The sequence below is a fragment of the Nerophis ophidion genome, linkage group LG12, assembly GCF_033978795.1.
Source record: "Nerophis ophidion isolate RoL-2023_Sa linkage group LG12, RoL_Noph_v1.0, whole genome shotgun sequence".
Taxonomy (NCBI): domain Eukaryota; kingdom Metazoa; phylum Chordata; class Actinopteri; order Syngnathiformes; family Syngnathidae; genus Nerophis; species Nerophis ophidion.
The window spans coordinates 11,616,526-11,630,488 of NC_084622.1; the positions used below are offsets into that span (position 1 = coordinate 11,616,526).

The 13,963-nt window shown below is 42.2% G+C and overlaps 1 protein-coding gene across 2 annotated transcripts in view; it reads right to left on the reverse strand.

Moving 5' to 3' along the window:
* Positions 1–13,963, reverse strand: part of elapor2a (endosome-lysosome associated apoptosis and autophagy regulator family member 2a) — a 55,197-nt gene that overhangs the window by 41,130 nt on the left and 104 nt on the right. Inside the window, exons 1-2 of one of the 2 annotated variants that reach the window (XM_061916800.1) lie at positions 13,786–13,963; positions 2,918–3,050 (exon numbers count right to left, since the gene is read on the reverse strand). The exon at positions 13,786–13,963 is cut by the window's right edge and continues 104 nt beyond it. Coding sequence is in view for 1 of the 2 variants with exons in the window: in XM_061916799.1 (XP_061772783.1) it covers positions 13,786–13,866 (81 nt within the window). In the remaining variant the exon portion in view is untranslated. The remainder of the gene's footprint in view (positions 1–2,917; positions 3,051–13,785) is intronic. The other variant, XM_061916799.1, reaches the window with a different exon arrangement.

A 13,963-nucleotide genomic window follows, 5' to 3' on the forward strand; every position in this document is an offset into this window, starting at 1 on the left:
ACTTTTCATGTACCCTCACATTTTTTTAATAGAATAAAGCCAATCATGCCATTTTTTTGTGGTCTCCTTTATTTAAAAAAGTATCGAAATACATTTTGGTACCAGTACCAAAATATTGGTATCGAGACAACCCTATTAGGTACATTTGGACAATGTGGTGAGATCCAATAGGCCGTACACTACAAAAAGTCACTGTTCAAAAACGAGAAAAAAAAATACAAAAATGAGGCGTATTTTACTTGAACTAAGCAAAATTATCTGCCAATAGAACAAGAAAAATTGGCTCGTCAAGACTTACCAAAACAAATCAAATTAGCCAATCTCAATGAACCCGAAAATACCTTAAAATAAGTATATACTCACTAATAAGAAGTGCACCTTTTGCTCAATATGTTGAAAAATATTCTTAAATAAGTAAATACTAGTGCTGTTATCTTGACATAAGGATATGCGCTCAGAATCATGATTTTTTTTTTCATGCTTGAAATAAGAAATTATTAATCTAAAAAGTAGTTTTCTACATGTGAGTGTTGATGACACAGCTTTGCAACAGTTGATATTCTACTTTCAAGCATGTTTGACTCAACATAGGTCATCACATCTCAGCAACAAACTAATATCTTACTGACATCATTTAGGAGAAAAACACTTAAAACAAGTAAAACACTAAGATAAAATCTGCTTAGTGAGAAGAATGATCTTATCAGACAGAAAATAAGCAAATATCAGTCTTAATTGAGATTTTTAATCTTACTTAGATTTCAGTTTTTGCAGTGTAGATATTACTGTATTGATCCGTAAATATAAAAAAAACATGAAAATAAAACAATTTCAAGACCAGTCCTTTCAAAATCACATATTCTGTCAGTTAAAAGCTCTTTATGAACCGTGTGTGCGTGTGTGTACAGGGTAACACTACAGTGGTTCACTTATTATTATAGCTTTCCGGGCGTGGGGGTGACTAATAAATAGCATTTAAATAAAAACTTGAGAGTGACGAATAGCAGGTAACATTTTTATTTTTATTGCCAGTATTTTCAATTGGTATAATGTTGAAAGTAGGTCTGCAGCTATCGATTACTTGAGTAATCAAGTACAACACACTTTCTAACCTCAATGAGTATTTTATGGAAAATAATTGACATAAAAAAAGTTGCTCCTATTACTTTTTTTTTCTAAGAAACGCACATCATAAACATTGAAAATGCACTTTTAACGTGGGCATTAATAAAAACATTCTCCATTGAGAACATAGAACATTACACACGGCGCTCAAAAAGCTATGGAGTAGAGATGCGCGGATAGGCAATTATATCATCCGCAACCGCATCACCAAAGTCGTCATCCACCCGAACCAACATTTTATCGGAACAGTACCCGCCCTGCTAGCGGGGTGTATAAAATAGTCAGGATTCTGGGTATTTGTTGTGTTGCATTTATGTTGTGTTACTGTGAGGACGTTCTCCCGAAATGTGTTTGTCAATCTTGTATTGTGTGGCTTCACAGCGTGGCACATATTACTGAGAGTGTTAAAATTGTTTATATCACAACCATTAGTTTACTCTGTGTCAACCAGTATGCCTTGCAGTCGTGTGCGTGTTGCCGCGGGAGCCACACACAACATGTAGCTGGACTGACAAGCAGATCGTACATGTTGTAGAAGGCGACAAAGCCAATGGCTTCATAGCACGCCCTAATACTTATTATCTGGGTGACTGCCAGCAGTCATTCTAGAGAATAATAGCGTCTCCTTTTGTCTTCTTTGCTTTATGACACGGATCTTAAATGGCTCTTTGAATGGCAAAGGATACCGATCCCAGAACCATGTTTATCAAATATTTCCGGATGGTTCAACCGCCACCCGCCCGAAACTAATTAAAATCAATTTTTTCGTCATGTCACCCGCCCGACCTGCGGTTGATCCACGGACTCTGCGGATGTGACCGCAAACCGCGCATCTCTACTATGGAGCCTCACTGCTTGATGGAGGCTACAGTCCTCAACATAAAAGTAATACTATGGTGTGTGTACAAGGACCGCAAAATGGCTCCTATTAACCGACCTTTTCATACTTGCCAACACCTCCAGATTTTCCCGGGAGACTCACGCATTTCAGTGCCTCTCCCGAAAATCTCCAGGGGCAACCATTCTCCAGATTTTCTCCCGATTTCCACCCGAACAACAATATTGGAGGAGTGCCTTCAAGGCACTGTCTTTAGCGACTTCCACAACATGACGTCACGTCCACTTTTTGTCCATACAGACAGCATACCGGCACAGTCACATAAGCTATGCGGATTGTATATGCACATAAGCGAATGCAATGCATACTTGGTCAACAGCCATACAGGTCACACTGAGGGGTGGCCGTATAAACAACTTTAACACTGTTACAAATATGCGTCACCTTGTGAACCCACACCAAACAAGAATGACAAACATATTTCGGGAGAACATCCACACCCTAACACAACATAAACACAACAGAACAAATACCAGAAGCCCTTGCAGCACTAACTCTTTCAGGACGCTACAATATACACCCCCTGCCTGTCACCAAACCCTACCTCAGCCCCACCAACCCAGCCCACCTTAACCTCCCCCCATCTCCCGAATTTGGAGGTCATCAAGGTTGGCAAGTATCAATCAGGCGTTTTATTTCGCAATATTATGTAAAAGCAACTTTTCTTGCCTTCTGGTGCCTGCTGATCTGCATTTGGGATCTGCATAAGTCCTGAAAATTTGCGCATGTCCGCGTTTATAGTCCGTGGAGACATCATGGTCGTTAAGTCTTCTTTTTCTGTATCTTCTTGTTATGAGACATTCATCATCCACTGTTGCCATTTCTAATATAAAGTAGTGTTAAGTTCTTACTTATATCTGTCAGTATTTTTGCCATTAAAATACTAAAACCTACCGGTGTGGTGAGTTTGCATTATTCACCCAAGGAACTTTAGTTATTTGAGTTCCGGTCGGACGTTTTTCACAGGCATTCTTGTTGCACCAATGATCCACGGATGAGGAGATGCTGCTCCGTTATTGATTGAAGTCTGAAAGTCATTAAAACAGTTAGCGACATCTTTTGACACTTTTTCCATTTCCATCCTTGCACGCTACACCGCTACAACAAAGATGACGGGGAGAAGACGCTGTCAAAGGTGAGCCACGTAAATAAAGGGGGTGTGGGGGGGGGGGGGTTTGATCACCCACATCTGCAGGTTTCTCATTGTCATCCCACTGGGTCGAGTTTTTCCTTGCCCTGATATAGGATTTGAACTGAGGATGTCGTTGTGGCTTGTGCAGCCCTTTGAGACACTTGTGATTTAGGGCTATATAAATAAACATTGATTGATCATTGATTGAAGGTACTTTATTGACACAAAGTAATGCGTCAAAAATACATATTTAAAAGTATCCATATTCACTTCATGTCATATTATGCTCCTTCCAGTGCTGTTGTTTTTAGTTTTAGTTTGTATCCAATCAGAATTCAGCTAGCTTATGTTGCCATGCTGTACAAAATCTTCAGAATCAACCATGTCTGTGCACTGTAAGTGAACGGGCACATACAGTTGATAGATAATTGCAATAGCCATCCATTCATTTTCTACCGCTCGTCCCTTTTGGACTATGTAACACTTAAACAACAAAAGGCCAGCCCCGCTAAGAAAAAGGCACTGAAGCATAGGGATGGCTATGCAATACAAAAGTAAAACTAAACTGGCTACAAAGTCAACAAGAACAGAATGCTGGATGACAGCAAAAACTTACAGCGTGTGAAGCAGGGAGACGGCGTCCACAAAGTACATTCGTACATGACATGACAATCAACATTGTCCCCACAAAGACGGATAGCGTACATACAACGGGGCGGTTTAGCTCGGTTGGAAGAGTGGCCGTGCCAGCAACTTGAGGGGTGCAGGTTCAATTCCCCCCTCTGCCAACCTAGTCACTGCCGTTGTGTCCTTGGGCAAGACACACTACCCACCTGCTCCCAGTGCCACCCACACTGGTTTGAATGTAACTTAGATATTGGGTTTCACTATGTAAAGCGCTTTGAGTCACTAGAGAAAAAGCGCTATATAAATATAATTCACTTCACTAAATAGTCTTGATTACGAAAACAAAGCAGGTGCAGGCAATACCACTCAAAGGAAGGGGCAACGCCGCTACAGGAGAACGTCAACAAAACAGGAAGGCCAAGGAAGGCAAACAGGAAGGGTCACCAAATTAAGAGCGCAAGAAAGAAAATAAAGCACTAAACACAGGAAACAAACTAAAATTAAAGGCCTACTGAAAAGAGATTTTCTTATTTAAACGAGGATAGCAGGTACATTCTATGTGTCATACTTGATCAGTTTGCGATATTGCCATATTTTTGCTGAAAGGATGCAGTAGAGAACATTGACGATAAAGTTCGCAACTTTTGGTGCTGATAAAAAAGCCTTGCTTGTACCGGAAGTAGCAGACATATTATGCGCGTGACGTCACGGGTTGTGGAACTCCTCACATCTGAACATTGTTTACAATCATTGCCACCAGCTGCGAAAGCGATTCGGACCGAGAAAGCGACGATTTCCCCATCAATTTGAGCGAAGATGAAAGATTCGTGGATGAGGAAATTGAGAGTGAAGGACTGGAAGAAGAAAAAAATAATAAATAAAAAGACTATACAGTGGGAGCGATTCAGATGTTATTAGACAAATTTACTAGAATAATTCTGGAAAATCCCTTATCTGCTTTATTGTGTTACTAGTGTTTTAGTGACATTATATAGTCGTACCTGCACAGCCTGAAGGTCGGCCCCGCACCTTTCTTTAGCACCAGTTGACGGGTGGTGGCGATGCCCATCTCTGCCCTTCGCAAGGGACCCTCTTTGAAACACGATCTTTCGAAATGTCCTTTATTTTTTTGTATTTTTTTTTCTCTTTGTCATGAAAAAGGGACATTTTTCTCATGAAAAAGGGAGGTTTTTGTGGTTGGTGCACTAATTGTAAGTGTATATTGTATTTTTATGTTGATTTAATAAAAATAAAAAATTAAAATAAAAAAAATATATATATATATTTATTTATTTTTTTTTTTATAAAAATTATTTTAAAAAATTTCTGCGGCCCGGTACCAATCGGGCCACGGCCCGGTACAGGGCAGCGGCCCGGTGGTTGTGGACCACTGATTTAGGGCTATATAAATAAACATTGATTGATTGATTGATGTGATTGGATCCTCACTTGTCATTCCAAAGTGAGTGTCCAATCCCAAGTTGCAATTTAGCAGGAAGCAGGAAGTGTTGATTCGGTGGCAGATATAGATTTAGCCGTTTTCAAGAAGGATAAAGAGAAAGTACATCTTATAAGACCATGTCGGCCAACCCCAGATGCCAGCTCGGCTGTCCGGGCGATGAAATGGGGAAATGCCCGCTACTTCCACTGGGATCAAGCGACTACGAGCGCTACCATTGGCTTATAAGGCATCGAATGGGTCCGACAAATTGTGAGTTCAAATATTTAATGTATTTTTTTTTTCCACATTTAATTATTTTTTGGGGTTATTTTAATTTTAAAAGTACCACATAAGATATGTTGTAATTGCTGATGCTTGTACTGATTGTTTTTAAATGCGCCAGAAAATAACCCATTTTGCCCACTGGAGCACGCATGTGTTCCTGTTTAGTATTTCTCCAGCAATGATCATGTGGTAACATCAATGATGGTATTTTTAGGGGTCATCATTAAAGTCGGACATTAATGAAGGCCGAGGTGGGAAACGCACTGGTGTTGAGTAAAAGTAAAACATGTCTCCACCGCCTGAATGTGGGTGAAAAACACTGCACAAGACCAGTGTTTTGCAACCTTTTTTGAGCCAAGGAACATTTTTTTCATAAAAAAAAAATACGGAGGCACACCACCAGCAGAAAAGGTTAAAAAGTGCAACTCCACCAGGTTCGCAGGCCTTATTTTGTGTTTGTTGTTGTTTCCTGTATGTTTGTGCTTTAGTTCCTGTCTTGCGCTTCCTGTTTGCTTTCCTTTGAGTGCTATTGCCCGCACCTGCTTTGTTTTCGCAATCAAGACTATTTCAGTTGTGCGTACGCTATCCTTCTTTGTGGGGACACAGTTGATTGTTGTGTCATATATGGATGTACTTTGTGGACGCAGTCTCCCTGCTCCACACGCTGAAAGTTTTTGCTGTCGTCCAGCATTCTATTTTTGTTTACTTTGTAGCCAGTTCAGTTTTACTTTTGTTTTGCTTAGCCATGCTTCATTGCCTTTTCCGAGCGGGACTTGACTTTTGTTCATTTTTGTTTTAAGCGTCACATACCCCAAAAAGGGAAAAGCAGTAGAAAATGGATGGATGGATACCTTTTACATACCAAAAAAGGTTGAAAAACACTGCACTAGACAACGGCATGTTATTATAATTATTTGCAAAAAATATTTGGCCCTGCGATGAGGTTTCTTGTCCAGGGTGTAACCCGCCATCCGCCCGAATGCAGGCTCCAGCACATACTGCTTGAAAGGGACAAGCAGTAGAAAATTGATGTATGGATGGATTTTTTGAAACAATTAGGTAAAGTTGTATAATTTCCCGCGGTACACCACTGTTGATGTGTTTCAATGCACAGTAGTGCGTACATGTGTTCCTGTATAGTATTTCTCCAGCAATGGTCACGTGGTGACATCAATGATGGTATTTTGAGAGTTCATCATTAAAATCGCACATTAATAAATGCTGAGGTGGGAAACGCACTGGTGTTGAGTAAGAGTAAAAGATGTCTCCACCGCCTGAATGTGGGTGAGAGGAATGTTTGCTTTGATGAACACTAAAGCTGGAACTGCCTGACTTTACAATATGACCAACCAGTCTTACAAGCCATTGTCATTCCGTTGCCCTGGATACACAACATTCCAGTCCAACGTCCGTGATAACTGGCTCATCACATGCATGGAATTATTTTCATTTATTTGAGATGAATTGCATAGGAAGAAACCCCCGAATATCTGCAGGCAGAGTGAGGACTGCCTATAAGGAATGTTGCGCCTCTCCTAAGGACCAAGGGGGCACCAGTTGAGGCTAAGAGGGAGTTTCTGAGCTGATCCAGAACACAAGGACGGAAAAACCAGTCCATGCAGGAAACTGATAACAGCCTGGCCAAGTTCAACACTAAAGAGAGGCACAGAGTGATGGTAATGTCCTGTTATAGTGATGAAACCTAAGGGACATTATTGTTTTACAACCACTGAGAGATACGGTCTGGTGTGCCGTTTCACCTATTTAGGTTAAAAATATTTTTTGCAAACCAGTAATTATAATCCGCAAATAATGTGCTGTTGTTGAGTGTTGGTGCTGTCTAGAGCTCGGCAGAGTAACCGTGTAATACCCTTCCATATCAGTAGGTGGCAGCAGGGAGCTAATTGCTTTGTAGATGTCGTAAACAGCGGGAGGCAGTGTGCAGGTAAAAAGGTGTCTGATGCCTAAACGAAAAATAAACAAAAGGTGAGTGCCCCTAAGACAGGGGTCTGCAACCTTTACCACTCAAAGAGCTATTTTGACCAGTTTCACAAAAAACAAAAAAACAATGGGAGCCACAAAACTCTTCTGAAATGTATAATGAAATAACACTGCATACAGAGTTGTTTTTTTGCTTTGTGCTATGTATAAACCAGGGGTCTCAGACACGCAGCCTGCAACTTAATATGAAAATTTAAAGTTAGTGCGGCCCGCGAGTTTTGTATAAATGCACCTTGACAGCAACACATTTGCAAACCCTCCCAATCTTTCCGGGAGACTACCGAATTTCAGAGTGACCATTTTCACGAATATCAGCTTATTTTCACCCAGACAATAATAATAACGGCGTGCTACCGTGGCACTACCAATAGCGCTCTCTGTAACCTGTACAATCAGCTTGCCAGCCGAGTCACATGTTGTATGTGGCTTCTGCAGACACACGTACGTGACTGCAAGGCATACTTGTTCAACAGCCATACAGGTCACATTGAGGGTGGCCGTATAAACAACTGTAACACTCTTACTAATATACGCCACACTGTGAACCCACACCAAACAAGAACACATTTCAGGAGAACATCCTAACCGTAACAAAACAAACACAACAGAACAAATACCCAGAATCCCATGCATCCCTAACTATTCCAGGCTACATTATACACCCCGCTACCAGCAACCCCCCCTTCCTGTTTGTCGGTTGAGGTGGGCGGAGTTGGGGGGCGGGGTTTAGTGGTCGCGGGAGTGTATAATGTAGCCCGGAAGAGTTAGGGATTTATGGGATTCTGGGTACTTGTTCTGCTGTGTTTATGTTGTGTTACAGTGCGGAACGTCTCCCAAAATGTGTTTGTCCGCTACCAGCAACCCCCCCTTCCTGTTTGTCGGTTGAGGTGGGCGGAGTTGGGGGGCGGGGTTTGGTGGTAGCGGGAGTGTATAATGTAGCCCGGAAGAGTTAGGGATTTATGGGATTCTGGGTATTTGTTCTGCTGTGTTTATGTTGTGTTACAGTGCGGAACGTCTCCCAAAATGTGTTTGTCAATCTTGTTTGGTGTGGGTTCACAGTGTGGCACATATTAGTAAGAGTGTTAAAGTTGTTTATATCACAACTCTCAGTGTGACCTGTATGGCTGCTGACTGAGTATGCCATGCAGTCACTGAGATGCATTAACAAAGACCACATACTACATATCACCGGCAGGCACGCAGATAGCACTGAGTATAAGCGGGCGCGATAACGTGGTTGTGAGGTCGGCATGTAGATGGCATGATGTAAAAGCGGGCTTGACGACATGTTTTAGAGGATATTGCTATCACGGCACGCCCTCTATTTTGTTGTCAGGGGGAAAATCGGAGAAAGCTTTTCCTGGGAGAGGCACTGAAATCTGGAAGCTTACCGGAAAAATCGGGGGAGTAGGCAAGTATGCAGCTGAGCCACATCAGAGTGATCAAAGAAGCGTGGGTTGCCGACCCCTGCCCTAAGAGAAGGCATTGAAGTTTAGCGATGGCTAAGCAGAATGAAACTAAAACTGAACTGGCTGCAAAGTAAACAAAAACAGAATGCTGGACGATAGCAAAAACTTAGTGTGTCATCCGTACACGACATGACAATCAACAGTGTCCCCACAAAGAAGGATAGTGTAAGCACAATTTAATCTTGATTGCGAAAACAAAGCAGGTGCGGGCAATAGCACTCAAAGGAAGGCGTGATGCTGCTACAGGAACAGAATGCTGGACGACAGCAAAGACTTACTGCTTGTGGAGCGGACGGCGTCCACAAAGTACATCCGTGCATGACATGACAATCAACAATGTCCCCCCAAAGAAGGATAAAAATAACTGAAATAGTGTTGATTGCTAAAACAAAACAGGTGTGGGGAATCGCGGCCAAGGAAGAGATGAAACCGCTACAGGAAAATACCAAAAAAAGAGAAGAAGACACCAAAATAGGAGCGCAAGACAAGAACTAAAACACTACACACAGGAAAACACCAAAAAAAGTCCCAATAAGTCAGGGTGTGATGTGACAGTTGGTGACAGTACATCTACTTTGAGACAAGAGCTTTATTGATGCATGCTGGGTTATGCTTTAAAGTAATATTCAACAACTGCGAAAAGGGCTTTTTATTGTATACAGAGTTTATTTTTTTAATGGATTTCTGGTGGTGTGCCTCTGGAAAAAATTGCGTCTTGGCTCAAAAAAGGTTGAAAAACACTGCATTATACTGGAGTGGGCTTGACACGCAAACTAGAAGTGCACCTATAAGAAAATAAGCACGGGAAAAAAGGACCAATTAGTGTTTTCTAATTGACCTGGAGCTCACAATTAACATGGAATGAATGAGATTGAACGTCGAAGGAATGAAAACACTTTTGTGAGTAGCATCACTCACCTCGGTAGCGTCAATCAGCCTCAGCGTATACAGAACATCATCACATCATTTATTCAGAAGATATAAATAACAACAAATAAAGATAGAATACTTTATTTTCGCAATCAAAACTATTGAAGTTGTGCATATGCTATCCTTCTTTGTGTAGACACAGTTGATTGTCATGTCATGTACGGATGTACTTTGTAGACGCCGTCTCCCTGCTCCACACGCTGTAAGTTTTTGCTGTCTTCCAGCATTCTGTTTTTGTTTACTTTGTAGCCAGGTCAGTTTTTCTTTTGTTTTGCATAGCCATCCCTAAGCTTCAGTGCCTTTTTCCTAGCGGCACTTGTCTTTTGTTCATTTTTGGTTTAAGCGTTACATACATATTACACACCAAAAAAAGGTCGAAAAACACTGCACTGGACGACGGCACATTATTATAAATATTGATTTGCAAAAAAATATTTTTTGGGACCAATTAGGTAAAGTTGCATGATTTCCCATGTTACGGAGGCACACCACCAGCAGAAAAGATTAAAAAAGTAAACTCCACCAGGTTGTCATTCATTTTTTTGAGTTTGTTGTTGTTTCCTGTCTTGCGCTGTTAATTTGGTGACCCTTCCTGTTCACCTTCCTTTGAGTTCTATAGCCCATACCTGCTTTGTTTTTGCAATCAAGACTATTAAAGTTGTGGACACTGTTGATTGTCATGTCATGTACGGATGTACTTTGTGGACGCCGTCTCCCTGCTCCACACGCTGTAAGTTTTTGCTGTCGTCCAGCATTCTGTTTTTGTTTACTTTATAGCCAGATCAGTTTTACTTTTGTTTTGCATAGCCATCCCTATGCTTCAGTGCCTTTTACCTAGCGGCACTTGCCTTTTGTTCATTTTTGGTTTAAGCGTTACATACATATTACACCCCAAAAAAGGTTGAAAAACACTGCATTAGACAACGGCACATTATTATAAATATTGATTTGGAAAAAAATATTTTTTGGACCAATTAGGTCAGTGGTGTCAAACTTACGGCCCGCGGGCCGGGTGAATCCCGCGAACAGGTTTTATCCGGCCCGCGGGATGAGTTTGCTAAGTATACAAATTAACCTTCTATCCATTTTCTGCCGCTTATTCCCTATTGGGGTTGCGGGGGGCGCTGGCGCCTATCTCAGCTACAATCAGGCGGAAGGCGGGGTACACCCTGGACAAGTTGCCACCTTATCGCAGGGCCAACACAGATAGACAGACAACATTCACACTCACATTCAAACACTAGGGCCAATTTAGTGTTGCTGAAATTTTTTAATGAAAGAATAAAGAAATAGCTCTTCTACATGTGTCTACTGGATGTTACAATAGCAATTATTTGTATCTCTGTAGATCAGGGGTCGGCAACCCGCGGCTTTTGGATCACTCTGATTGGCTCAGCTGCATACTTGCCGACCCCGCCATTTTCCCGTGAGGTTTTCTGGATTTCAGTGACGTTCTTTGAAATCTCCTCAGGATAACGTTTTCAGATTTTCACCCGGACAACAATATTGAGGGCGTGCCGTGATGGCAATGCCTTAAACGTCCTATCGACCATGTCGTCGCGTCCGCTTTAACACTATGCTATCTGAGTGCCGGCCTGCCACATCTAGTGTACGGCTCCTGATTCATCGTGCAAGCGACTACAAGGCATACTTGCTCAACAGCCATACAGGTTACACTGAGGGTTGTAATATACACAACTTTAGCACTCTTATTAATATGCGCCACACTGTGAACCCACACCAAAAAAGAATGACGAACACATTTCAGGAGAACATCCGCACTGTAACACAACAGAAAAAATACCCAGAATCCCATGCATCCCTAACCACACCGCCCTTCCGTGCGTCGGTTGAGGTGGGCGGGGTTGGGAAGGGAGGGGGGTTTAGTGGTAGCGGGGGTGTATAATGTAGCCCGGAAGAGTAGCCCTGCGCCACACACTAAGTTTTTGCTGTCGTCCAGCCTTCTGTTTTTGTTTACTTTGTAGTGCATAGCCATGCTTCAGTGCCTTTTCCCTAGCTGGAGTTACCTTTTGTTCATTTTTGGTTTAAGCGTTACATACCCCAAAAGGGACAAGCAGTAGAAAATGGATGGATGGATACCTTTTAAATACAAAAAAAGGTTGGAAAAACACTGCACTAGACAATGGCACATTATTGTAATTATTGACTAGACAAAGGCACATTATAATAATTATTGATTTGCAAAAGGGCTTCACGGTGGAAGAGGGGTTAGTGCGTCTGCCTCACAATACGAAGGTCCTGATTAGTCAGGGTTCAATCCCGGGTTTGCATGTCCTCCCCGTGAATGCGTGGGATCCCTCCGGGTACTCCGGCTTCCTCCCACTTCCAAAGACATGCACCTGGGGATGAGTTGAATGGCAACACTAAATTGGCCCTATTGAGTGTGAATGTTGTCTGTCTATCTGTGTTGGCCCTGCGATGAGGTTGCGACCTGTCCAGGGTGTACCGCGCCTTCCGCCGGATTGTAGCTGAGACAGGCGCCAGCGCCCCCGCGACCCCAAAAGGGAAAAAGCGGTTGAAAATGAATGGATGGACCCCTGAAATGAGATTTTCTTATTTAAACAGGGATAGCAGGTCTATTCTATGTGTCATACTTGATCATTTCGCAATATTGCCATATTTTTGCTGAAAGGATTTAGTAGAGAGCATCCATGACAAAGTTCGCAACTTTCGGTGTTAAGAGAAACGCCCTGCCTCTACCGGAAGTCGCAGACGATGACGTCACACGTGTGGGGGCTCCTCACATATTCACATTATTTTTAATGGGAGCCTCCAACAAAAAGTGCTATTCGGACCGAGAAAACGACAATTTCCCCATTAATTTGAGCGAGGATGAAAGATTCGTGTTTGAGGATATTGATAGCGACGGATTAGAAAAAAAAAAAAGATTAAAAAAAAGTTTTTAAAAAAAAATGCGATTGCATTGGGACGGATTCCGATATTTTTAGAGACATTTACTAAGATAATTCTGGGAAATCCCTTATCTTTCTATTGTGTTGCTAGTGTTTTAGTGAGTTAAATAGTACCTGATAGTCGGAAGGGTGTTTCCACGGGTGTCATGCCGCGCAGTGTCTCAGGGGAGTCGACGGCAGCTATGGACGGCACAAGCTCAGCTTTTCTCCGGTAAGAACTGACTTTTTAACCATAATTTTCTCACCGAAACCTGCTGGTTGACATTTGGTAGGGATCAATGTCGGCTTGACCGCGCTCTGATCTATAGGAAAGTTTCACCTCCAGGAATTTTAAACAAGGAATCACCGTGTGTTTGTGTGGCTAAGGGCTAAAGTTTCCCAACTCCATCTTTCTACTGAGACTTCTCCAATATTAATTGAACAATTTGCAAAAGATTCAGCAACACAGATGTCCAAAATACTGTGTAATTATGCCGTTAAAGCAGACGACTTTTAGCTGTGTGTGTGTGCAGCGCTCATATTTCCTTAAAACCCGTGACGTCTTGCGTACACGTCATCATTCCGAGACGTTTTCAACAGGAAACTCCGCGGGAGATTTAAATTGTAATTTGGTAAACAAAAAAGGCCGTATTGGCATGTGTTGCAATGTTAATATTTCATCATTGATATATAAACTATCAGACTGCGTGGTGGGTAGTAGTGGGTTTCAGTAGGCCTTTAATACACTAGTGTGCCGCGACACAGTGGTTGAAAAACCCTGCCCTAGTGGCTTTGAAACGCAAACCGGAAGTGCGCCTGAAAGAAAATATGGACATAAAAAAAAGGGACCAATCAGTGCTTTCCAATTGACCTGGACCTCACAATTAACATGGCGTGAATGGGATTTGACGTCGAAGGAATGAAAACATTAATATTAATAAAAAATGGCGCGTAGCATCGCTCACCTCCGTGCAGGGCCGCGTCTTGCCGGCCACGTCAATCAGCCTCAGCGCGCACAGGAGGAGGAGGAGAGCCGGCGTCCGCATTGTCGTTTAGGCGAGGCTCGCGAACACAAAGGTTAAAACAACAAAATGTCGCATCAATTGAAAAGGTTTGTCGAAGGTTTATCGGCACATGTTTCCC